The 27,265-nt window shown below is 42.2% G+C and overlaps 1 protein-coding gene across 1 annotated transcript in view; it reads right to left on the bottom strand.

Moving 5' to 3' along the window:
• MOSPD2 (motile sperm domain containing 2) overlaps positions 1–27,265 on the bottom strand; it is a 501,534-nt gene that overhangs the window by 366,265 nt on the left and 108,004 nt on the right. The window contains exon 7 of the mRNA XM_086934358.1: positions 1,185–1,223. Within this exon, the coding sequence (XP_086790484.1) occupies positions 1,185–1,223 (39 nt within the window). The remainder of the gene's footprint in view (positions 1–1,184; positions 1,224–27,265) is intronic.

Raw genomic sequence — 27,265 nt, 5'->3', positions numbered from 1 at the left:
TTCCTACCCGAAGACCTTATTCTGGGTATCGACAACCCTGAATTCCTGTCCCTATTTCAAGACAAAGTAGGAAGAAAAGCAGGCAACCAAGAAACCTCCATTCCAGCCCTCACTACCCCAGACCCTTGGCTGTTAGGAATTTCCGCTTTGCCCAGCCTAACAACACCACTCTGTTCAATGCCTCGGAATCAGCACACGTCAATCAGAGCCACCCATCCCCTAGTTATCCTCAGTTTTGATCACGAATTATCTTTTGTGTCGCAAGGGAGGCCCGGAAGAACCAACACAGCTCCTAGTCCCAATACCTTTACGAAAGAAAATACTATTCTGTGTGTGGTGCCCCTTTACTCCCCAGTCCCTTACTTTTGATAGTTTAACAGGACACGTCCTGATACCTTTTTATACATCTCTTTTTACGCCCCATCAACACAGAGGGACTACCGAGACAAGTGCCGGACCCTAGGAGGTGGAGCCGAAGTCCATGGGAAGAAGCCGAAGGGAAACCAGCACAACGGATCCTGCCACCCCTGCCGCCAAAAGACTTACCAGACAGCATAAATGTGTATCTGAGTAGACCTGGCTTCCGACCTATTACTTCAACCCCGCCACAACTACATTGGTAAGACTTATTTTGACCAGGGAAAGGCTGAATGGCCCCCTGCTGTCCCCGAATCATTACAAAAGTAACTGTTTTTGGGGTAAATACATAATCACAAACATGAGTCTAACAGGACCTTACTCCGTCAAGATTCAAATGAGTGCTTGAATGCTGCACTACAGGAGAATCATGTACAGTAACATAAAATAACGCAACTGAAACAAAGGGGTAACATCTTTGATGGAGGTTTGGGTAATTTATCAAAATTAAACAGCACTGAGAAATGAAACATCCATTCACATTAGAGTAACTTGGCAGTCTCTGGAATTCAGATTATCGCAATGATGAACACCAAATTAGCCTATACTGAAATACAAAGGAAGCCATGCAAAAACACTTGGCCCTATTCACAGCGATCGCTTAGTGAGTAGGTATGAATTTCGGAGGTAAGTCAGAAGAATTACAAAATCAAGTCACAACACAATATTTGTGGATTGGGCCAACTTTCTTAAAAAAAAAAAACAAGTATTCTTAGCGATAAAACAATTAAACACGAATTGAAAAGATTCCACTAACTGCAACTTACCATTCATTATCCAAGGCATCTCAAAAATGACCATCTTCGCTGAAATGAGGGGAAAAAAAGAAAGTCAAACTTAAAAGATGTCAAATGTTTTAGGACACTTTTCTTTTCAAAATTCATCTATCACACTCTGGACACTCACGCTAGCATTTTGTAGCTAAAAAGCCACTTGAGCTATAGTACATGCTCATACCAATGAAATACCCAAAATTAACACAACAAAATGTCAACACCGGCCTTCCATATCGCCCTCTGATTTGAGAACTCCTCTCCAGGTACAAAGGCTGATTCAATTCAACATGTTTGTATGTTTTGATGCACCACATACAGGAATTGAAATTTGAAAACACAGTTCGCTGCGTGCATCCATCTTGCTAATTGGCCCACACACCTCAATCGAGTGCGAGTGCTTAGACACTGCCATTGTTTGAATTAAGAATAACATAACTGTTAGTAGTGTTGTAATTTAATGCATTCTCCCAAGCGTTCAAAGTCCTTGCTGCTCAGCCAGTGTGCGAGGTCATGTAGAAGGTTGAGAGTGTCTGAGTGTGATAGAGTGTCAGTTATAGATAAGGGCTGAGCAGCAAAGAAAGATGCTCCTGGTGGAGGTTAGCGATCTACGTCTGTAGCGTAGTTCCTATTTTCCCAATAGGCCCTGCGCATTGGAATAACATAAACAGTAGTATCGACGTAGAAGTGCGGATCTTCCAGGCCTCCACTGACTATGTTAAACTTAATTGGGTTTGTTACCAACTAGCTCAGAGGTCACTGGAAACTTTCTTGACTGAAAGAGGAAGTGATCAGCTTCCCTGGCACAGACAAGAAGGGATTCAGTTTTCCAACAACCGTGCAACATGACAACTTTGCTCCTAAGATCAAGAGTCAATCTCTAGGGTCGTGTGAAACAATAGACAGTTATTTTACTCAGTCAGGTTGGTGCAGTTTACTTTCCCCATATGTAGAGAATAGAGAGACGGGCGTTTGACAATAAAGGGTTAACGTTTATTGAACAGTCTTTCTTCTCGTACAAGGGAAATGAATTGCCACAATTGCAAGACTTGTTATTATAAAAAGTACGTACAGTAAGATAAGTATTGCGAAATAATACTGTAAAAGCATTGATATGGTTTCTTAGCCATACAATGATTTAAAAGGAATAAAACATATATACATTCATATATACATTAGGCTAAAATACTCAACTGGTGCTTCTAACTACGCCTACCCCAGTGTACCTGACCTAAGCCTAATACTTGGGAGGGGAGTAAGTAAGTAGCTTTAAGTTTAGTTGGTTTTGCCAAGGTTTGCTTCAAGAATTCTCTCTCAAGGGTTTAGTCAACACCATACCTCTGGAATAGAATGATGGAGGTCTGGTATCTCCCTCAGGGCTCGATATCCCAGTCACCCGCAAGGGTAGACCAGAAACGCTGGAGCTGGATTTCTCTGCAGGAGAAAGACAGCGTCTCTTCTCAGCGCGTCGAGGAGGAGAAGGAGGGGGGGACAGCGTCCGCGGGCAGCTTGCATCTGCTGGGCTCTTGCAGGGGGACGGCTGTTCAGCTCCTAAGTTCACCACACAATCGTTCGCTAGTTAGCAGCGATAGCAGTAGCGATAGCAGCTATATCTTCAGCATAACAGCAGCTTCAGGCGACGGGCAACAGGGGACTTGCTTAAGGCCACGTTGGTAGTATTTATACCTGAAAGGTGCCTTGTTTGACGTAAGTTTGCTGGACATAAGACGTCAATAAAGATGTCACTAGGAAGTGATCGTCTATCAGTGCTCATTAGAGTTCTATTACTAATCAAAACACAGCAAGCGGGGATTTCCAGGTTTGCTGAGTTTTTATCTTGTTGAAGAACTCAGAGTGTTAATCTAGGAATCTCAGATAGTGACTTCTGCTCTGTCATTGCACTAATTGGTTGCAAAGGAAGTGGCAGAGAAAGCTATTCTGAAATGTGGCTCTGTTCGTGTGAGGCCAGAGATGAGTTTCAGAATATTGCACTTAAACGGTTATGCCAATATAGGGAATAAATGGATTTATAGCCGAATAGGGGCATAAGGTCACAGTATCGATCAGGATCCTAGATTAGAACGCCACACATCCTTACTTGTAACTAAGATCTAATAAACCACCTTCTTATGATCTATACTACAGCTACTGGACATCATTTACAACACTGGCAACAATCTAGGAGAGAAACCACGTGTGATGAACAAGGAGAAAAGATGAGTGAACTTCTGAAGAAATTAGGAGTTAAACATTTTACCAGTTAAATCAATAGTTAAGGAAATTAAGAAAACAAAAGCCTGAAAGAGAATCAGAATGCCTTTTACAACAAGTAGTACACAAGCAAACTCATTTTCATTGATCAGAAATTTGGGAGCATGACCAATTAAAGAAATATCTTTGCACTAGGATGTAGAGAATGGGCAAGGTTCGGAAAAGGGTCATGTAAAGGTCAGGATACTTCCTGCATGTGGTAGGTGAGGGGAACAATGGAAGACTAGACTAATCTGAAACTCCTCGAGGTGCCATTTCCTCTCAGAGTCTAAAGCCTCTTAACATTTATGCAGGGCCATGGTGATATCGGACAATCTTGTCAGCTATCGCCAATAATTTACATGAACACATTTACAAAAAAAAAAAAAAAAGGAAAATACTGAAGCAAAGAAATTGGAATAGTCTAAAGTAAGAACTTCAAATGTATTATGTTTTTTAAATGTGTGCACAGAACAAACTTAAATCATCGCTTTTGTCCCAAAGACTGCACCGGATAGTTTGTTGCCTTTTAAGTACAGCTCACAATTTCCATTAAAGACCTGAAAAGTAACTATTAGCTCTAGTTAAGTATTAAGATGTGTGTTAGAAATTGGGTTTCTGGTTGGCAGAGGTATGCACCCTGTCCAAGCAAGAACTACGAGCTTAGTCAGGGTAAGTCACAACATACCCTAAATTATCCTGTGCTCACCCTCTGGTGAGCAGTCAGACGTACCTTAAGAGGCAAATGGTAAAGTATTAGTGCAACACTTCAAAAAGCAACACCGTAAAAACACCACAAAAAGACTCCACACCAAGTTAGAAAAATAAAGAATATTTTTGATAAATAAACCAAGATCGAAACAACAAAAATCCATTAAGTACAAGTCGAGATGTGAATTTTTCAAGAAGAAACTATAAAATAGTGCTTAGAAGCAAAATGCGCCTATTTGTGATATCTGGTTGCGCTGGACTGGGGCAAACTCAAAAGATTAGGCCGACCAGATGGAGAACAGGCCAGATACAGGCCAGCTGAACAAAAGTACCTTGATCCGTACTGCGTCTCCGAAGAAGATGCAAAGTAAAGCCAAAGCGATGCGTGGGCTCAAGACACACAGTGGGTGAGACGAGTCAATTTTCTCCATACAACGGCGGCAATGCGTCGGTTCTAAGTGTGATGTGCTGGTTCCTAATGGGAATATATACATCACATTGACAACAAGGATAGAAACTCCTAGGTGTAATTTTGAACAATAAAAGAAGTTTCTTGTTGTATAGGTATAGCTAGAGTCATCAAACATTATGGGATGGGCCTTACTTCCTACGCTGATGACACCCAGTTAGTCCTCGCCATCAATAACGACGGAGAAGAGGTGGATGAGCGCTTCCAGGAAGGCATGCTGCAATTGGAGATTGGATGTCCTCCAGCTGCCTTAAACTCAACTCCGAGAAGACCAAGGTTGTCATCTTTGGGAAACTTTCCCCACGCTGGTCACCCGTATGGTGGCCTTCATTTTTTGGAACTCTGCCCAACCCTGTCCCAAAGGTTAGGAATTTGGGAGTTGTTTTCGATGAACATCTCAACTTCTCCGCTCATGCCAATCAAATAGCGGCTACAGCTTTTCATAAGCTAAAACTCATTTTAAAAAATCATCCCGTTCCTACCGGACAGCGCAGGCAAAACCGTGGTAAGCACACTTGTACTATCATCACTCGACTATTGCAATGGCTTGTTTGCCAATGCACAAATTTGAGTTGTTAACAAAATGCAATCGGTACAAAATGCTGCAGCAAGACTGCTTTCCAGAACCCCCAAATTTGAACCAATTGCCCAAAACATCCGGAATTTTCATTGGTTTCAAGGTTAAAAATCGAATAAAATTCAAGACACTCTGCCTTGTATTCAAAGCATTACATAATCTAGGTCCGCAGTTTCTTAGGAACCAGCTAATACCTTACCGTCCTCCAAGACAACGGAGATCGGTGACTGTGCACCAATTTACTGTTCCTCGCACAAAGACAGTTTCCTGGGGAGACAGACTGTTCCCAGTTACGGCAGCCAGACTTTGGAATTCCCTTTCTCCGTCGATCAGGTTAAGTCACTCTCTTTTTTTCTTTTCGTAAAGGTTTAAAGACCTGGCTGTTTAACCAGTAACCCACCTCAGGAACCAGTATCAGGAGAGTCACGCATTGAGTTTACAGCGCCGAAACGCCCACGGGCATTCATTCGCTCTCTATAAATCTCGAAAATAAATAAATAGGGGTCGACAACGTTTCAATCTCCTTGATTTGAGATCATCATCAGGACAGAAAGGTTGTGAGCAAGAAGAATTAGGCAACCTAGAAGAAGCCGGTACCTGGTGAAATTACTGTGTAGGCACCCAGCTGAAGGGGCATCAGTTATTCAGGAGTGGACACTGCAAGTGGCGTCTGAATTAAGGGAGGCCGCAGAAGGGTGCCTAGAAGATCGGGGCATTCATCTCTTGGTGCGCACTCTCTTGGTGCATAGATATAAAATAATAGATGCAGCATTAAAATGGGAAGGCTCAACCGCCCAGAGTGAAGTTTGCTGAGCTGTTGTAATTGTTACGTAGTTGGCGTTTATGAAAGAAATTTAAGGAGGAGATCGCATTAGTCAGTCGTTGTTCCACGAGATAGGCAGACGCTCCGCTACAATGAATGAAGTCCTACCTTGACTTCTTCATTCATTGTCATTAGAGTCCTTAGTCCAGAGTATTCAAAAATTGTGGAGTCAGAGCCCCAATACTTATACCAATTGTTCAATTGTTTGGTCTTTGAAGTAGGCAAAGAAAAGTCTTTAATGTGCCCAAAACCTTGCCCTTCCCTGCTCTGCCCTCAGATACACCACAAGGGGTGGAGACAGCATTGTGTGAGGACAGGCACAGTCCTATTCAGGTGTCAGTGACAACTCCTCCCACCACTTTAGCTCAGGAAGGCCCATCAACAAGGTGATGAGCCATCAGGATATGCAGAGCACACACCAGCTTACTTTGTGTACAGTGTCTGCTGGAAAGGCGAGCAGTCAGGCAATACAGACATGAAATCACAGAATCGCACAGGCACAGAATGGTTAAGCATGAAAATGTCCTCTTTTCAAAAGTGGCATTTTCGAAACACGCAATTTAAAAACCATCTTCACTAAAAGATGTATTTTTAAATTGGGAGATCAGACATCCCAAACTCCATCTTCCTATTATCTTCCAACGGGAATCTGCACTTGAAAGGTGTTTCCAGGCAGACCTCATGTTAACTTTTGGAAGAGATAAGTCTTGCAATAGTGAAAAATGAAATGCAACATATTTCACTATCAGGACATGTAAAAACACACCACTACATGTCCTACCTTTTTAGGTACACTGCTGTCATAAGTCCCGCACTGGCCCATTGTCGTTTTCCCTATGTTAGCATGAGAACGTTGCAGACTGTCCTCTGTTTTGCACATGTTACCCTACAGATATATTTTGCTTTGAGCCACAATGTACTTTCACACAGAACACGCTGTTGTTTTTGCGCTCTGTTCTTTCCTGGGATTTAGTCTAAACATGTAGACAAGGTCAAACAACAATGCCCCTTGTTTTTCTGTTCATGCCCTAGCACTAAGACAAAACACACAAATGTAGCTGCTGTTTGGGAAAACATACGTTCTGCCCTATAGCTATGCACAGATAGATAACACACACTTGGAGAGGGACCTTTCCAAGGAAAAGATTGTGACAGCATCTGGGATGTAGAGCTTTCATCTATGTAAACTGAGGTATGGGGTCTGCTGCTAACACTTCGAGATCTTCTGATATATATAATCATTTTACTTCTGTAGAAGGAGATGGAGGTTAAGCTACACTGTTGTATACAAGGACAGCTCCATTTATGATTTACGGACTACTGGCCATGCTAGTCATATTTGTTTTATGCATTTTCCTACTTGTTTTGGCACGTACACTGCATACTAGAGCACAATAGTTACAATAAATGTTTTAAACTTCTCGTGTCTGTCAGAACTTATTGTGGACTAGTACGTGTTTAAGAGCGAAAGGCTGTGTCCTGCAACCGCGATTCCTGAGATGGTCGAGAGTGTTGTGTTCTGGGGTGTCTAACCACTTGTTCCTCTGTGAGTGAGCAGGAGGGCAACTGAGACACTACAGCTAGTCGGTCCTGGGCTCATGGGTACTCAGGTGGTAGGATTACTCAGTCCCTGCCAACTAAGGTCCCATAATCCCAAGCATAGTTCGGCGAATCCACAGAATCCCTGCAACATGGCGCTGCCAACATTTGGCCTGGTACTTATTCACGGGACCCCCGTGTAGCACTCGTGCTTGTACAGAATACACTTGCACCGTTTTCCGAAGACTTCCGTAGTGAGAGGGCTTTGCCTCTTCAGTGTTTAGGGTTCACCTACTGCTGTAGGTTTTCAAGCTTGAATTTAAATGCTATTCAACCCATATTGTTCTACCATTTGTTTCCATTGTCTTTCCGTGATGGCACATCCAATTCCGGCTCATTGCAAAGTTGCCCGCCCTCAGCATTTGTTGCAGCATCCACAATGTGGGGGCTCCAGTTGTCTTTGTAATAGAGGCGGATCCCAGACTTCAAATTAGGAAGGAGAAACCCTTGTTGAAAAGGGAAGGGGTTCTAAGCAGACAAAAATACAAGTTCCCTTTTCATGTAGTCTAAGAGAGACTTGCGTCTCTGGGAGGTTGCAGAAAGGAGCTTGGGGTGAGCCAACACACGTATTAAAGTTGTGACGGGATTGACAAATTCACAATCAATTTCAATGTGCCTTAGTAAACATCATTTTGCCTATCTAAACATGACATTTTTTGTGTGTGATAAATTTGTTGCATTGAAAGAACCTTTTTAACTGTATTTTGATTTTGTGAGATAAAATGTTATATCAAATGTTTTAATATATTTTTAAATGAATAAATGTATGTACTTGTTTCATAAGATGGTATGAGCAGATAATATATCAAAATAAAAAATCTTTTTTATACAATATACACTCTAGTGTTTACATCCTTATTATCTTACGCTATGTGAAGATTTTGCTCGCCTTTTGGGCCAAGTCCCTGGTACCTAAAACCTTTTCCCTTAACTACAGGATTGAATGACGAGTGGACTAAACTCTTTAATTTCAAAAAGAAGTCCAAACGCACTGAATCGCACACCAAGTTTATGCTGGAGTACCTCAATGCTGGTACTATCCCCATTGGCCTGCGAGTGAGGAACATCCCTGGCTTGTTTGTTGAGATCAAACAGTTCCTAGAGAAATGGGCACTTATTTCTAATAGGTGCTCTAGGGACTGGATGATCTTGATCATTGAAACGGCCAGGTAGGTTATTAGTATTTTGAATAAAGAGATTCAGGAGCTCGTGGACAAATTAAAACAAAACGATAGTGTCGAGGAGGGGTGCAAAAAACTTGAAGAAATTTCACTTGAATTAGACGCTTTCTCTGACTACCTTTTGAAAAGGAAGACGGATAAGCTGAGGAAAGATATCCGTCTTTTCTTGCAGGAAAATATATATCCCTACCTAACTGAGAACTTCTACTCCTCTAGCAGTTTCAATCAAGACGCACCTAATAACACCAATTGGGGCAGTAGGAGGATTACCACATTTTCAGACACCACTGACTCCGAGGGCGAGGGGCCAGCCGTCAGAGACTATCAGCCTAGGCAGGATTACGAAAGACCGTCTACCAGTCATCAGCATTTTTTAGGCAACCGCCGGGGCAACTATCGCCCCAGATACAGGGGTCAACAGCAGAGAGGCTTTTATTCAGCCCAAGTACAACCTCAAAAATACATTCAGACACGGAACAACCAATACTGGAGACGGTAGCATCTATTCCGGTATTTAACTGGTCTTCCATTAATATGGATTTTCCCACCGAGACCTTCTGTCCAAGGGGCTCTCCTTTGTTCCATCTCCTGGTCTAAACAAATTTGAACTTATGACTGACCTTCATGCGTTTTTTCACAAGGTGCGCCTAAAAATGTTTTTTGCTGACAACCAATATACCGACAGTGAACCCAACTCCTCTGGGCTGAAGCCCCCGTCTAAATTCACCCCTGGATTAGATATGGTGGGGACTGAGGTGGAAATTTTTAAAAAGCTGTTTTAAGCAGGGTACAAAAAACTATTAAATTTCTCCCCAAACTTCCCTTTAACACCACTAAGGAGAAAAATGTGACTCATTTTTCATGTGACAAAGGTGGGGGGGTTGTCCTATTTGATTCTGCGTATTGTTCCAATAAAATGCATGACCTTCTTAGCTCCCCTAACCAGTACAGGAAGATTAGATCTAACCCTGAACCTAAACTGAAGTAAAAAATACTCAGTATAGTAGAAGCAGCCATCAACAGAGGGGAGATCTGAAAAAGGAGGCAGAATTTCTTACCCCATGCCATACCCAAGACCCACAAATGTGAGAGCAATTCCCCCCCAAGACCCATTGTTTCACCCATAGAGGCTGCCACAGAACCGTTATCCAAATATGTGGATCGTTTCCTTCAACCATTAGTGTCTAAACTCCCATTGTTCGTAAAGGATACTGGACACTTTATATCCAAAATTGAAGGCACCCCACACAATTCTGATAGGGAGGTTTTACCATTTTGGCGGTGGGGCGTTGCCCCACTAATAATTATTGGGCATTTAATTTATTAAAATACAAGTAGTTCTCAGTCTTACCTTCCTAACCTATATTATTAATTTAAGCTGTGTTCGATCGCGCTGCGGCGCCACGTCTTCTCATCATGTGACAACCAGCCTGAGCCTGGCCTGCACACGGACTCATGTACGTTACTATGGGCAGCGGGGCTGGCCTGGCACAGTGAGTGAGCACTGCGCATGTGGGGTTTGACCGGCTGCCTTTTCTGCACAGAGTACCCTGTGGCCTTTCAAAAGCAAGCATGGCTGAGTACGGAGTTTGTCCGCTGCTACAGACCCCAGTGGTTCAAAAATGGGCGGCGTTTTTTTTTCCTGCTCACTCCAATCCTGACGCTGCTCTCTTCAAAGAGCAGCTCTCCTCTAAAGAGAGCAGTGGCAGGATTGGCTGCTGCAGCAGCATGTAGTGGTGTGCGGTTGCGAGTCTAGTCTTGCACCGCGGGGGTGGGAGCGTCCACATGGGGGAATGCCCAATCACTAATATTTTAGGGAACCGAAAGGGTCTTGGCTTCTAACTACAGCAAGGCTGAACCAATATGCTACGTAATAAACACTACACTTGCCAGTGCTGGGGGGCTTATTTAATACACACTATTCAAATGTATAGTATACATGACAAAGACATGCACACCTGCTTTATAAATTGCAGTTTTTATTTTTCTTATTTTCTTTTGATGCCTATTATTTTAGGTCTGCATAATTTTTAGTTTTATGCATGGGAATTACAAAACATTCTATGTACATATATATACAAACAAAAAACAAAATATACAAGTGATTGGGTATGTACAATAAATCATCAACTTCCATACAACTCATTCATGGCCTTCCATTCATTCAAAACATACACACTGGTCCCAGTGCCAAAAATACAGTCTTAGTTCATCAAATGTAAAGTCCGTTTTTTAGTCTAACTCAGATTAAATTGTAACCTTTTAAAGCAAAAGAAAACAAAGCAGTCTTTTAACGTGTTCCCCTAGGGGTTTTCTTGGGGAGAACTCTGAAAAATGACCTGGGACCTGGTCGGTTGACGCGTTTCGAGCCCTGTGACTGTCAGGGTTCTCTTCAGGACCAAACAATAACTGTAAGGGAAAGGAACAAACTCATAAATTTGTGTTCTAAGGGTTCAACACCTTATTCGCACACTAACCAATCTCAGCCTACCTCTAATTTTGGGTCATGGCTCCAAAAAAGGTATTCCGTGATGCAGAAAAAATGGGATGGAGGGAGTGCTGGAACAAGTTGGAAAAGGAAACGATAAGTGCACTGCATTTGTATATTCACATTCATCTAACTTGGATTGAACCATGTTAGGCGCCTACCTGTTCTGGGAGGGTTTTTGGATGCAATGCCGATTTTAAATGTCGTTTTTAAATCTGCAGAAAAGGCAGAGGGAAGGAAAGTTAGCGCTCGTTGTCTAACGTTTTAGATTGTGGCTTAAGAGGCTTATGTCGCCATGGGGTGGATGGCTTACCCGTTGCAGAGTAGGACTCCGCGTTAGTAAAAAGGCTCGGCTGCTGTTCCTGCCGGAGGCAAATGTCCCGTTGAAACCGTTCTAGTTTTTGTGTCAATCGTGTTCTGAAAGAGACGTTAGGGGAAGCGTTAGGAAGCAGTTTGCAAAAACGCGCTCTGCGTTGCAATGCGGAGACCGCGGAGGCGCGGTGGATCGCCTAGTAGCAATTCTTACCATTTGTCAAATGCCGCTTGGAAAATATGCCGCTGGTGGTGATTCTCACTCCTTCCTCTTCGGTCTGTTGTGGCTGAATGAGGCTACTACCTCTGCTTAGCTGTGGGAGTGGCTGAAACTCCGAGGATTCTGGGAATTGTAGTCTCCTTGGTTTTTTCTGGGGAAGTCTGTTCACGTATTAGGTTTATAGATTTCAGACAGTTCGTTCAGTCCATTCACTGCTGCGTCATATTTCATTATGAGCATTGCTTCCCTCTGGTTTAATCTTGTTTCTATGTTGCCACCTCTCGGGTCATTTTCAATTTTAGATATTACAGTCCACCTCAGCTTGGTTTTGTCGTGTTTCATAGTGATCCAGTGGTTGACTAGTGGTGCATTTTCTACTTCTCTGCGTATCCTTGACTTATGTTGGGTGATACGTTGCCTGATTTCTATAGTAGTTTTGCCTATGTACAACATAGGGCATGGGCATATTATTGCGTACACAACGTTCTTGGTCTTGCAATTGGTGAACGTATCATGTTTCCAATTAATGTTATTAAAAGAGAAGACTGACTCTTCCATTGTCTCTTCACAGCAGGTGCATGATCCACATTTGTGATGTCCAGTAATGGGTGGAAAACCAAACAAGCTCCTCAATGTCAGGCCTTTCTCAATTGGTAGGGCAGCTCTGACAATGTGATTAGCCACACTTTTTTCTTTCTTGTGTGCGAACAAGGGTGGTGTTTTAAAGTCCTCATGTAAACCTTTCACTAGGTGCCAGTTGGATGTAATTAGTTTCTTCAATTGATTTGAAGCCGGGCAAAACGTAGATACGCAAACTATCCGTTTCTGTTCCTTTTTGGGCTTTTTCTGCAAGAGGGATTCCCGTGGCGTCCACCAAGCTCTCTTCAGTGAGTTTTTTAATAGTTTGTTAGGGTAACCTCGTTGGAGAAGTCTATCTTTGAGTTGGTTGGCATGTTCAAAATAGTCCTCCTTGCGTGAACAATTCCTACGTACTCTAAGGAATTGGCCAAAGGGTAAGTTTTGCCTCAGGCCGCGTGGATGGTTGCTTGAATAAAGCAATGCTTTATTCCTGTCGGTCGCTTTACGAAAAAGTGTTGTCGCAAGACCTCCCTCAGATGGTTCTAGTTTAACGTCCAAAAATGTGATCGATGTATTGGATGATGTGCAACTGAACTTGATGTCGTTGCTTCGTGCATTCAACCAGTTGATAAACTCATTTAGGGTCTCAGGGCTGCCAGCCCAGATGAGAAATACATCATCGATGTATCTCATGTAATGAGAAATCTGCTCTTTAAAAGGGTTGTCATTATAAATGAATTTTTGTTCATAAAGTCCCATAAACATCACCGCTAATTCGGGGGCAAATGGACACCCCATCGCTACTCCTTTTACCTGTAGGAAAAATTCGGAGTCAAATGTGAAAAAGTTTTTTTGTAGGGCCATCGTTGCCAGTTCTACTAGAAATTCCGTTGGTACTTGGAACGGTCTATCCCGTTTATCCAAAAAGAATGTCAATGTCTCTATGGCTTGGTCTTGGGGAATTTGGGTGTACAGTGAGACGACATCTAATGTGACCATAAGTTGTTGGTTTTGGTCAAATTGTACAGTCTCAATCTTTCGGAGGAAGGCAGTTGTATCCTTCAGGTGGGCTGGCACTAGTTCAATAAATGGTTTTAAAAAGAAATCTATGTACTTAGCTACTGGTTCGAAGAGGGATTCGCATCCGGATACTATTGGACGTCCGGGCGGGTTGTTTTCATCTTTATGTATTTTGGGTAGTACATAAAATACTGGGATTCTGGGATTTTTGTTCTGTAAGAATGCCAATTCCTTTGGACCAACAAAGCCTTGGTCGTGTCCTTTTTGGATGATTGGAAAGAGTTGGTTCTGGAATTCAATCGTGGGGTTTTTTGTGATACGCCTGTAGCAAGTGGCATCATTCAGTTGTCGGTGAACTTCCGTTTTGTATTTATTGACATCCCAGATTACCACTGCGCCCCCCTTGTCTACTTGCTTTATGACGACTGATCTGTCATTTTTTTTAATGCAAGTAATGCGTCTTTTTCTATTTTTGGTAAATTATATTTCACATAGCTTCTTTTTTTCTCTAGGTTGGAAATTCCTGATAGAATTGTGCGCTCAAAAGTGATGACTTCTTTTGGTATTTTTGACCCTGCTGGACAAAAAGTGGATTTATTCTTTAGACCTGACACTTCTAGTTGGCGGTCCTCAATAGTATCCAAGAAGAATGTTTTCAATCTGATCTTGCGACAGAATTCTAGAACCTCTAGTTTCATTCTGACATAGTCTGTTGGTCTGGATGGAACAAAGGCCAGACCTTTTGTTAAAATTGATGTTTCAGCTTCTGTTAAACTTTTTTCCGATAAATTGAATATAGGGGGAAGGTTTAATTCTTGTAGAATCGGGACCGTGTCCTCATTTCCCATGGTTGCACTGGTCGTGTGCGACCCCTCCCTTTCTGTGGGCCCTGGCCTAAAAAAGGATTCTGATTCTGTTGTTGTCGTTGTTGTTGTTCTAGTTGGTTGCTTTGTCTATTCTGGTACGGTCTGCTTGTGTTGTTTGATTCGCTCCCTGAGGAGGATGTATCTGAAAATGTAACAAACTTGCGGCGTGACCGCCCTTGGTTGTCCTGTAGGAATCTCCTTGACTCTGCGTTAGTATAGAACTCTTTCCTTAGGTACGGATAGACGGACTCCAGGGAGAAATTCTTCTTATCTGATTCAAACTTGTTGCTCTTTTGAGCTACTGTGAAATCCTTGAACTCTCCAATCTCTTTTTCTACTTTTTCCAGCAATCCTTTGGAGTCGGTGATTAATTGATTGTCCTGGATTTCTTTCTCCAATGTTGAAATTTCTTCCAATTCTTTAACAGATATTCTATGGGCTGTTTCTATTGTAAGGACCATCAGATCCCTGCTGCACTTTGTTTCTATACCGCTGAATCCTTTTTTGTAGTCTGGGTCATCCGTGAATACTACTGGGATGTTGCGGATTTGGAGGCCGGCAGGGATTGTGCCAGCTCTTAAATGTTGGAGAAGAAAGTGTCCGTGGAGATCCGTCCTAATTTGTTTTTTGCGCAGTCGGAGTAGTTTTTCTGACTCGTTTTGGGTGTTAGCAGTTAGGCTGAGGATGGCCGATGCAAATGGCGGTGGATCCCTTAGTAGGTTTTTAATATGTTCACTTTTTCACTTTTCCTTTCCCTTGCCCCCAGCACGTGTGTTCAGTTGCGGTATGTCTGAACAGGACACAGTAGCTTTCACTGCTAACACCCAAAACGAGTCAGAAAAACTACTCCGACTGCGCAAAAAACAAATTAGGACGGATCTCCACGGACACTTTCTTCTCCAACATTTAAGAGCTGGCACAATCCCTGCCGGCCTCCAAATCCGCAACATCCCAGTAGTATTCACGGATGACCCAGACTACAAAAAAGCATTCAGCGGTATAGAAACAAAGTGCAGCAGGGATCTGATGGTCCTTACAACAGAAACAGCCCATAGAATATCTGTTAAAGAATTGGAAGAAATTTCAACATTGGAGAAAGAAATCCAGGACAATCAATTAATCACCGACTCCAAAGGATTGCTGGAAAAAGTAGAAAAAGAGATTGGAGAGTTCAAGGATTTCACAGTAGCTCAAAAGAGCAACAAGTTTGAATCAGATAAGAAGAATTTCTCCCTGGAGTCCGTCTATCCGTACCCAAGGAAAGAGTTCTATACTAACGCAGAGTCAAGGAGATTCCTACAGGACAACCAAGGGCGGTCACGCCGCAAGTTTGTTACATTTTCAGATACATCCTCCTCAGGGAGCGAATCAAACAACACAAGCAGACCGTACCAGAATAGACAAAGCAACCAACTAGAACAACAACAAAGACAACAACAGAATCAGAATCCTTTTTTAGGCCAGGGCCCACAGAAAGGGAGGGGTCGCACACGACCAGTGCAACCATGGTAAATGAGGACACGGTCCCGATTCTACAAGAATTAAACCTTCCCCCTATATTCAATTTATCGGGAAAAAGTTTAACAGAAGCTGAAACATCAATTTTAACAAAAGGTCTGGCCTTTGTTCCATCCAGACCAACAGACTATGTCAGAATGAAACTAGAGGTTCTAGAATTCTGTCGCAAGATCAGATTGAAAACATTCTTCTTGGATACTATTGAGGACCGCCAACTAGAAGTGTCAGGTCTAAAGAATAAATCCACTTTTTGTCCAGCAGGGTCAAAAATACCAAAAGAAGTCATCACTTTTGAGCGCACAATTCTATCAGGAATTTCCAACCTAGAGAAAAAAAGAAGCTATGTGAAATATAATTTACCAAAAATAGAAAAAGACGCATTACTTGCATTAAAAAATGACAGATCAGTCGTCAAAGCAAGCAGACAAGGGGGGCGCAGTGGTAATCTGGGATGTCAATAAATACAAAACGGAAGTTCACCGACAACTGAATGATGCCACTTGCTACAGGCGTATCACAAAAAACCCCACGATTGAATTCCAGAGCCAACTCTTTCCAATCATCCAAAAAGGACACGACCAAGGCTTTGTTGGTCCAAAGGAATTGGCATTCTTACAGAACAAAAATCCCAGAATCCCAGTATTTTATGTACTACCCAAAATACATAAAGATGAAAACAACCCGCCCGGACGGCCAATAGTATCCGGATGCGAATCCCTCTTCGAACCAGTAGCTAAGTACATAGATTTCTTTTTAAAACCATTTATTGAACTAGTGCCAGCCCACCTGAAGGATACAACTGCCTTCCTCCGAAAGATTGAGACTGTACAATTTGACCAAAACCAACAACTTATGGTCACATTAGATGTCGTCTCACTGTACACCCAAATTCCCCAAGACCAAGCCATAGAGACATTGACATTCTTTTTGGATAAACGGGATAGACCGTTCCAAGTACCAACGGAATTTCTAGTAGAACTGGCAACGATGGCCCTACAAAAAAACTTTTTCACATTTGACTCCGAATTTTTCCTACAGGTAAAAGGAGTAGCGATGGGGTGTCCATTTGCCCCCGAATTAGCGGTGATGTTTATGGGACTTTATGAACAAAAATTCATTTATAATGACAATCCTTTTAAAGAGCAGATTTCCCATTACATGAGATACATCGATGATGTATTTCTCATCTGGACTGGCAGCCCTGAGACCCTAAATGAGTTTGTCAACTGGTTGAATGCACGAAGCAACGACATCAAGTTCAGTTGCACATCATCCAATACATCGATCACATTTTTGGACGTTAAACTAGAACCATCTGAGGGAGGTCTTGCGACAACACTTTTTCGTAAAGCGACCGACAGGAATAAAGCATTGCTTTATTCAAGCAACCATCCACGCGGCCTGAGGCAAAACTTACCCTTTGGCCAATTCCTTAGAGTAAGTAGGAATTGTTCACGCAAGGAGGACTATTTTGAACATGCCAACCAACTCAAAGATAGACTTCTCCAACGAGGTTACCCTAACAAACTATTAAAAAACTCACTGAAGAGAGCTTGGTGGACGCCACGGGAATCCCTCTTGCAGAAAAAGCCCAAAAAGAAACAGAAACGGACAGTTTGCGTATCTACGTTTTGCCCGGCTTCAAATCAATTGAAGAAACTAATTACATCCAACTGGCACCTAGTGAAAGGTTTACATGAGGACTTTAAAACACCACCCTTGTTCGCACACAAGAAAGAAAAAAGTGTGGCTAATCACATTGTCAGAGCTGCCCTACCAATTGAGAAAGGCCCGACATTGAGGAGCTTGTTCGGTTTTCCACCCATTACTGGACATCACAAATGTGGATCATGCACCTGCTGTGAAGAGACAATGGAAGAGTCAGTCTTCTCTTTTAATAACATTAATTGGAAACATGATACGTTCACCAATTGCAAGACCAAGAACGTTGTGTACGCAATAATATGCCCATGCCCTATGTTGTACATAGGCAAAACTACTCAAGAAATCAGGCAACGTATCACCCAACATAAGTCAAGGATACGCAGAGAAGTAGAAAATGCACCACTAGTCAACCACTGGATCACTATGAAACACGACAAAACCAAGCTGAGGTGGACTGTAATATCTAAAATTGAAAATGACCCGAGAGGTGGCAACATAGAAACAAGATTAAACCAGAGAGAAGCAATGCTCATAATGAAATATGACGCAGCAGTGAATGGACTGAACGAACTGTCTGAAATCTATAAACCTAATACGTGAACAGACTTCCCCAGAAAAAACCAAGGAGACTACAATTCCCAGAATCCTCGGAGTTTCAGCCACTCCCACAGCTAAGCAGAGGTAGTAGCCTCATTCAGCCACAAAAGACCGAAGAGGAAGGAGTGAGAATCACCACCAGCGGCATATTTTCCAAGCGGCATTTGACAAATGGTAAGAATTGCTACTAGGCAATCCACCGCGCCTCCGCGGTCTCCGCATTGCAACGCAGAGCGCGTTTTTGCAAACGGCTTCCTAACGCTTCCCCTACCGTCTCTTTCAGAACACGATTGACACAAAAACTAGAACGGTTTCAACTGGACATTTGCCTCCGGCAGGAACAGCATCCGAGCCTTTTTACTAACGCGGAGTCCTACTCTGCAACGGGTAAGCCATCCACCCCATGGCGACATAAGCCTCTTAAGCCACAATCTAAAACGTTAGACAACGAGCGCTAACTTTCCTTCCCTCTGCCTTTTCTGCAGATTTAAAAACGACATTTAAAATCGACATTGCATCCAAAAACCCTCCCAGAACAGGTAGGCGCCTAACATGGTTCAATCCAAGTTAGATGAATGTGAATATACAAATGCAGTGCACTTATCGTTTCCTTTTCCAACTTGTTCCGGCACTCCCTCCATCCCATTTTTTCTGCATCACGGAATACCTTTTTTGGAGCCATGACCCAAAATTAGAGGTAGGCTGAGATTGGTTAGTGTGCGAATAAGGTGTTGAACCCTTAGAACACAAATTTATGAGTTTGTTCCTTTCCCTTACAGTTATTGTTTGGTCCTGAAGAGAACCCTGACAGTCACAGGGCTCGAAACGCGTCAACCGACCAGGTCCCAGGTCATTTTTCAGAGTTCTCCCCAAGAAAACCCCTAGGGGAACACGTTAAAAGACTGCTTTGTTTTCTTTTGCTTTAAAAGGTTACAATTTAATCTGAGTTAGACTAAAAAACGGACTTTACATTTGATGAACTAAGACTGTATTTTTGGCACTGGGACCAGTGTGTATGTTTTGAATGAATGGAAGGCCATGAATGAGTTGTATGGAAGTTGATGATTTATTGTACATACCCAATCACTTGTATATTTTGTTTTTTGTTTGTATATATATGTACATAGAATGTTTTGTAATTCCCATGCATAAAACTAAAAATGATGCAGACCTAAAATAATAGGCATCAAAAGAAAATAAGAAAAATAAAAACTGCAATTTAAAAAGCAGGTGTGCATGTCTTTGTCATGTATACCATACATTTGAATAGTGTGTATTAAATAAGCCCCCCAGCACTGGCAATCACTGTAATGGCTTAGTGTTAAGCCATTCAGTGATTGGACAGTCTGCAGTTGCAGGGCAAATTGGGCCGGCCCACGGCCAGTCACCCTTCCTCTTCCTCTCTGCAGAAGAGCACGTGCAGTGGACTGTCACTCGAGTGAGATCGTTCGAGATCATCGAGACTGTGACAGTGAGTGACTGTGTGTGACACTGACTGACTACACTACAGTGGCAAGCGACGCAAGGTGTGTGCATATTATATATATATAATAATGTTCAATCAATCCCCCCCGTTGACATACGTTCGCTGAGCCTATCAGAACCCCAGCAATAGGTTTAAGCCCACCACTTTTTTTGTTTACAATCTAAGCATTGATTAGTTACAAAAAAAAAGTGTGGGGTAGATGATATGTGCCAGTTGTGCTGTACAAGGGAAGGAAATGAATTGCGCTGTATCTGCCATTCTTTGTTGGGCCAATGCAACACGTGGTCTCAGTCCTTTGCTCTTCATAATTTTCAAATGTAAATGAGACTAGTACCGTACTAGTCTCATTGACATTTGAAAATTATGCTAGTAGTACGGGGCCATACTGTAGTATCCGAGCAATTACTTTAAACCAGTTCGTATATACCGCACAGTATTCAGACGTCTTATTTTACAATAAATTCAGCTGATAGATTACAATGCTTATATATAGGTCAGGTATGTTCGTGCCCGCCGTATGATGGATTGACAATGTTTCTGGAACATTTGATCATTCTCTAGACCAAGCGAGGATTTTTACCGTTGCTGCAAAATGCTTAGGTTGAATTTTCCCAGTTGTTGAACATTATATATATCGCAAGGAATTTGTGAAAGCTGCAGTGGTGGGCAAAGTGGCAGCTGTGAGCTTCGCCTGTCTTATGTACTGCTGCCAAGCACTGCTATTCATTAGAATAACCTTCATTGTAAGTAAAGGTTATTCTAATGAATATCACTTTGTAGTAACACCCGAGCCATAAACAGTCACCTCGCATTCCGGAGAATACGCAGACCTAAAAAGTGAAGAAACGCCCGTCTTTGCAAACTAATTTGTCGAGCTGCAGTGCAGATTATTATTTTTTTCATCATGGTGACCCTGCCGTGGCTGGCTGGGTGCATATACAGATTAGATGAATGCAGTTATTGCTTTGCGGAGGCCTGCCTCTTTAGGGCACACGATCCCTAATGACATGATTGATAGGCTGTCCCAAAACTGAAGAGGAACTCATTAGATATTAGATGACTAGATGTGCTTGGTTTGATGAACTGTAGTCATTGAGATAGAGGTTTAAGGTGTGGTGTATTCTTCGTGGTGGGCTTTGTTTTCAGTGCGAGTTGTTCTGGGCGGGAGCTAAGTGTGTGAGAGTTACTTTCTGGTCGGGCCGTTGTGTTTTGTGCACTAATTGACGGACGGTGCTGGTGGCAATGGCTGGTTCAAGCTGCAGTGGCCTAGTCACGAAGTCCTTAGCCTTGTTTCTATAAATCTATACAGATTGAGCTATGAAGCACAAGTGCTAACAACATTCATACATTACACATTTAGCTTTTCAGAGGTTATAATAATTGAGATGAATAGTGTGCAAGAGGTTAGATAGCATATCCATTTGTAGAACCACCACTGAGTAGCTGCTAATACTTTTTGTCTTTTTGAGCAGTAAATACATATTGTCTACCACCCCACCGGCTCCTTACCAACCTTATGCACACTCCACAACCAACTCGCTGCAGTAATGACAAAGCCGGAGTCACTTGTCAACCATAAACAAACCTTGACAAGCAAGCTCCCAGTGGCATCTTTTCATGTCTTGTAGAGTGTTTTTGATTAATAAAGAAATTGTACATGTTAATCAGTTTTAATATGTTTTGAATATGTTAATGCTCAAAACTCTGCTGACCTTTTATCATCTTTGAAAATGCAACGTGAGAATCATGTGTTTGTCCAAATAAATAAACTGCTTTCAATTTACCGGCCCATCCCAAGTGTTCCAAGAATCTCTCCCCTGCTAAGCACAGATGTAAAGTGAGAGAGGAAAATCAAACTACACAAGTGAAATCATTACTCATGCCCCGTGCAAACGGCCTTACATTGCACCTCGGAGCACCCGTCGAAATTTGGCATCGCCATCTTGTTGCGTCGTAATTAGGAGTGTGCTCCATGAATTACCTTACTTATGTCCACATTAATAGTACACGATCATGTAAATTTGCTGCAATTATAAAACAGCATCTCCGGGCTTCTGGTCAGCAGTTTGTTGCTATATAGTGAGGTGTGCGCTCTTCAAGCACCCTTGTAAGTTTGCACACACACTCGTTCATGAGCATGCATTTCTTGAAACGTTACCCACACCTATTTCGCTAACATTAATAAATTGCAATTCATGCACTTTGCCTAAAATCCTTGCTGACTCCCTCTTCACTAACAACCATAAACTGATTCTCTGGCCACAGGCCCATGGTAAACACCCCTTTGCTCTCCAGCTAGGTGTGTGCGCTAAAATACCCCTACTAGTATACAATTAATGTTATTTTCTGAGTAGTGCCAGAGTAAAAGGATTTTCTAAAACTGGCACAACCTGCATCTGTAACTGCCTCACGCTTCGCAGCATAAGCCTAATGAAAGATTGCTTGCATCTGTCAATGGGAAGAATGCAGGAACATATCCAATATTTAAATAATGTCTTGTGTCTACACCACTTCCTTCATATTTTACAGCTTTCCATGTAAGTCTCCTCATTGTCTATGTCAGGGACGTAGAAAACAGCCAGTCTTTTGAAACCGATGATGCACTGAAATCACATAAAGATGAACTACCATGTCTTCTGGCAGAAAATTCAACCTTAAATATTTTATTAACTCAAAATGCTGGTTTTTATTATAGATTTGTATCTGTTTAGAAATGACAAGTGCATATGGGCATCATTTAGGTAGTTATGTCTGTGATTTGGCTCTGATTGAAATCAGGATTTGTGCAAACTGGGTAACTCGAGTTGATTGGATCGTTATCCAAAGTGAAAGTAAATATATTTTCCGTTTTGAAAATGTGTTGCCAAATTACAAATATATATATTTTAAAGCTGAATTTCATTTTTTCTTGCAAAGGTACGCAATGAATAATTTGTTCTAAGATGCTATCGTAAAATATGTTTTTGAAAAGATGCTATCACATGCTGCACAGGTGGGCATCTCTGATCGCAGCGCTAGGGTGCTCTTGGAGAGGAAGGGCACACACAGGGATGGGTGCGGGGCACACGCAGGGACGAGGGCGGAGCACACAAGTACAGCTTCCGTCATGTGTGAAGGAGAAACTTCACATCCCCTTGTGGAGCTTCACGGCAGGGCTGGGGGGTCTGCGGTTTGCTGAAAGCAGGAAGTCATAGTCCAAAAGAGAGAAGTGGAGGCCAGACAGTAAGTCTTTGAAGGATGTGTGCCAAGGAGGGTTTGAGTCAGAAACGATACACATAGAATGATTCCAGGGCTCTTTCCATTCTAGTTCCCTCCCACTTTCATGGCACAGGGCCCCCTGCATGGAAATCACACCTGGTGCAGTAAGGGCACACACCGCACACACAGGCTTATCTATAGTTCCAGCACCACCCTGAAGCGGTTCCACCGTTGGTATAGCCTCTGGGGAGGGGTGTTGTTGTGTGTTACACTCCCTGGGACATACACCCTACCCGAGGAGGAAGAGGCCCCCATAGCCATCATGAAGGGAGAGGGGCTGAGGCCAAACAGGGCAGCTGGGAGCTCTCCGTTCTGTGCTCACCCTCCCCGTGTTCTGCATGAGTGAGAGAGCGAGAGAGAGGAACAGAGAGAAAGAGAGAGAGAGAGAGAGAAAAAGAGGGAGAGGGAGAAAGAGAGAGGGAAAAGGTAGAAAGACAGCAGTTGAAGAGAGACAGGAAAGGGAGAGAGATACAGAGAAAGAAAGAGATGCCAGCCGGGCTCCCACCCTGGAAGGATTCAGAATTCTCTGTTTGAATGCTGCTAGTTTGCGTCCTGTTTATTTTTTTGTTATTAAAATACATCTGTGAGGTAGTCGGCAATGCATTGTGTTTTGTGTTTCAAAGTCTATTATGAAGCTCTGCTGAATAAGCAGCATGTTATATGACACCTATGTTATATGACAACTCTTTATTAATGTAATAACTGCAATTTCACAATTGCTTTATTAACCTTCTTGCTTTCTCAAATTTGCTTGAAAATGCACCATTTGTCCACTCTTTTTTCAAAATTTTCTCGGGGGGACCCTCCTTAGGGGTTCGGGTTTGCTCGCTCACTACCGTGCAGTATGATTATCATTTTACGCCACACCACTTTCAAATGTCACCAGCCGCCACTAGGGAACTCCTAGTTACTATGGACTTGAAGTCCCTATATACAAATATACCTCAAGAGGGGGCACTACAAGTCATTGAAAGAATTCTTGAGGATGAAACTGACCTCCCCAATGCCTCATTCATCGTTCATTGTCTGCATATTATCCCGAATGAGAATTTTTTTGAATTCGAAGGTGATTACTATCACCAAATCAACGGAGTGAGCATGGGTACTGCCTGTGCCCCAAGTGTGGAATGTCTATACATGGCCACTTTGAATCATTAAACATCTACAATGAATTGGCGCCATTCAGTGAGAATATCACTATGGACGAGAGTCATAGATTATATTTTCTTAGTTTGGCAGGGTGATCCTGATAAACTGGATGAATTCATCTTATGGATCAACTTGGCTAATCCTAACCTCAAATTTACTGCCCATACCAGCAATCTCAAATTGGAATTCCTAAATGTCTGGATCGAACACCAAGATCAACAACTATCGGTCTCCTTGTTTACTAAACCAACGGCAAGGAACACGTTACTACACTATAGTAGTTTCCACCCCAGACACCAAAAAGACTGAATTCCTTTCAGCCAATTTTTAAGATTGCGCAGAAATTACACCTCGAGTAGAGATTGTCACACATTCAGAGATCCTAAAGAAAAAACTCTTACTGAGGGGTTATCCTCCAAGAATTGTAAAACAATCATTCAAGAGAGCGAAATATTACGATCTGGAAAGTATGTTCCACCCTCGATCTCGATCTAAGGAGCAATCTGACCAGATGGTCTGTGTACTTAAAACATTCCACCTTTGACCAGAAGATTAGGCAAATTATCAATTCCCAATGGCACCTACTTAATCTCGAATCTCAGACACACAATATTGGCAGACCCATCTTTGCTTTTAAAAGGAACAAAAATCTGAAAAATGTCCTAGTCCGGGCTAAGAACTCCTCCGAAAAATGCTTTAACCAAAAATCCATCACTGGTACTAACCCCATCTCTGGAAACCAAAAATGCGGCACATGCCAGGCATGCCCCAATGCTATTGTCAGTGACCCGATATCTATCAACAACCATGCTATTTCCCTTAAACAAATGACCAACTGCCGAACAACCAATCTCATTTATGCTGTGATCTGCCCATGTGGCCTCACATATATTGGGGAAACTGGCTGTGAGGTTAGACTCAGAATGTGCGAACATAAATCTAGCATGGGAACTGGCAAGCAGACAGCCCCGCTGGTTTCTCATTGGCTTGAGAAAAAACACACAGAAACTGTCCTCTGCTGGATTATAGTTGAGAAGGTCCATAACCATAAGGGCACTGATCTGCAAGCATTACGTAGGAAGAGAGAGGTCTTTTGGATATTTACCTTGAATACCAAAAATGAGGGTCTTAATGAGCATATCCCTTGGGAGAATGCCATTATTTGATTATCTTACACCAATCCTCTGCTCTATATGCCTTTTGCCTTGATGGGGCTCCATCAGGCCTATCTGTTGAGAGTTAGGTCTTTCCCTTTCTACTTGCTCTCGTTGTTTTATATTTCTTCTCTTGAAGACAGTTTTCTTCTTTATGATACTATTATCCTTAGTGACGATCTGGACCTGTCCTCATAAGGTTTCTCTTCCATCTTTCTTTAAGTCTCCTCAGCGTGTGTGATTCTATTCGGGGATCCTCTTATTTATTAACTTATTTGTTTCAGTCCCTGAAATTCCCTCCTTTATATTTATTTTTTCTAATCCTTTTGTTTCTGTGGGCTTCGAACTTTCCCCGATGATCCCGCCCAACTGCCACGTCACTCGTTGATGTTTATCTTCTTTCTTGTACACGGAGCCTTTTGATTGGGTCCTTCCCGCCTATCCGGAGTTCCTTTAAATGACGCTTTCAGTGTGGGATTTCCTTCAACTGCCGTCCCTGCGGGAATCAGCGGTCGTTGTGCTTCGCCATTGAAACGGACGCAGGGGAGTGTTTTGAGAGACTTTTAGATTCTTTACTCTGGCTAGGACTTGTGCCTTAACCTTTAGCCTGAAAGTTTTGCTTCCTTACTATTTCAGACTGGATGCCTGTGAGCACACACTTCCGGAGGACTTTTTCCGAGCTCCCGAGCCGGTCACGTCTGTTTCTGCATTTAAGAACATCCTTTTGATGGCAACTAAACATTTTGTTCCGCTTGATTACTGGCACCTTGGTAATTATCCGGCAAAACTCTGCTGTCTATTTTATTATCTTTTCTTAGTGTTTTATCTTTTGTAGTGTGGGTCGTTAATCCTGATTTTTTCCTTTTTCTTTATTCTGTTTTAGCGACCGACTTTTGCGTTGAAATTGAGCTCTTCACTGATTATTATTATCTCTTGTACCCGACCTCTTCGCTCTACATTCCACCCTTGAGCTAAAGACATTGCTGCAACTGACTTGTCCCACTTCATGCCCCCTTTGGTAAGATGTGCGGGTTATAGAAGACCCTGGGGACTCAGGACTTGCTTATATATATTCTTTCTGGTCAACCCTTATTCTTATTGTCTTTGCTGCGATCAACCATATGGACATTTGGGACAGGATATAGGAACTAGTCTACTGTTCAGGTTTGCTTATTTCTTTCAGACTACCTTCTCAGTGGGTGCCTGGTACTAACCAGATTCTTGCACTCATTTTCACTGGTTTCTTTTTCTTTTTGCGGTTAGTATATCTATCCTTGTGAGAGCACGAATTCTGTTGTTTATCTTAAGCACATTTCCTTTTCTTACTCTTGGTTTCCGAGGTGGCTGCACTTCAACACTTGAAATACCCATTTCTCTACTACCTCGGATCTTTTCTGATTAGCTGTCTGGGTATGTTGTAATTCTGCACCCTGGTCCCATGTTTTATTAGGTTTTTCTTCATCAATTTATCCCTCCCTCCCGTGTTGGGGCTTACATTGATAATCTATTTACTGTTTACATGAAGCATGGCTCTTATTGTTGAAGTGTTTTATTGGCATTTGCTTATCGTTATACAGATACCCCCCTTTCTGTCTCCACAGAGACAAGTGCCCGATGAAGGTGAGACCTAACCTAGGTCACACACCAAAACGTACGTCAGCACCACTACAGCAGTTACCTGGCAGAGTTTACCACACGTTACATTTTTTAAAACAATCGTTCTTTATTTGGCTTATCATATAAAATTGTCACTGTGTAAACTGCATATATATTTGTTGACATTATATCTTTTTGAGTTTGGACTGCTACCAATTTGGAGATGAAATAACTTTATCATTTAGGAGGACCCTTTAGCCTACCTGCTTTATTCAGAGTTGTGGGTTTTCGCCTTTGTATATTTTAGTGTTTTTATGGAATATTGAATGATTGGATCCTCTAGGATCTGGACGAATGCAATTGAATGAGTATGTGTTGGATTGCTTGTGTGAATGAGCGTTTTCTTTTGGGGGTATATTATTGTGCTTCATATGTTTGCCTTGTTTGATATATTTACTGAAATTAATGGAATGTATATATTGAATATTGATTAAAATGTATTCATGGATTTATGACCAATTACTGTTGATTTATTACTTGCTCCTGCGAGGAAGTTT

The sequence above is a fragment of the Lissotriton vulgaris genome, chromosome 8, assembly GCF_964263255.1.
Source record: "Lissotriton vulgaris chromosome 8, aLisVul1.2, whole genome shotgun sequence".
In the NCBI taxonomy this organism is placed as follows: domain Eukaryota; kingdom Metazoa; phylum Chordata; class Amphibia; order Caudata; family Salamandridae; genus Lissotriton; species Lissotriton vulgaris.
The sequence above is the reverse complement of the archived record's forward strand: the minus strand, read 5'-3'. Positions and strand labels throughout refer to the sequence as shown.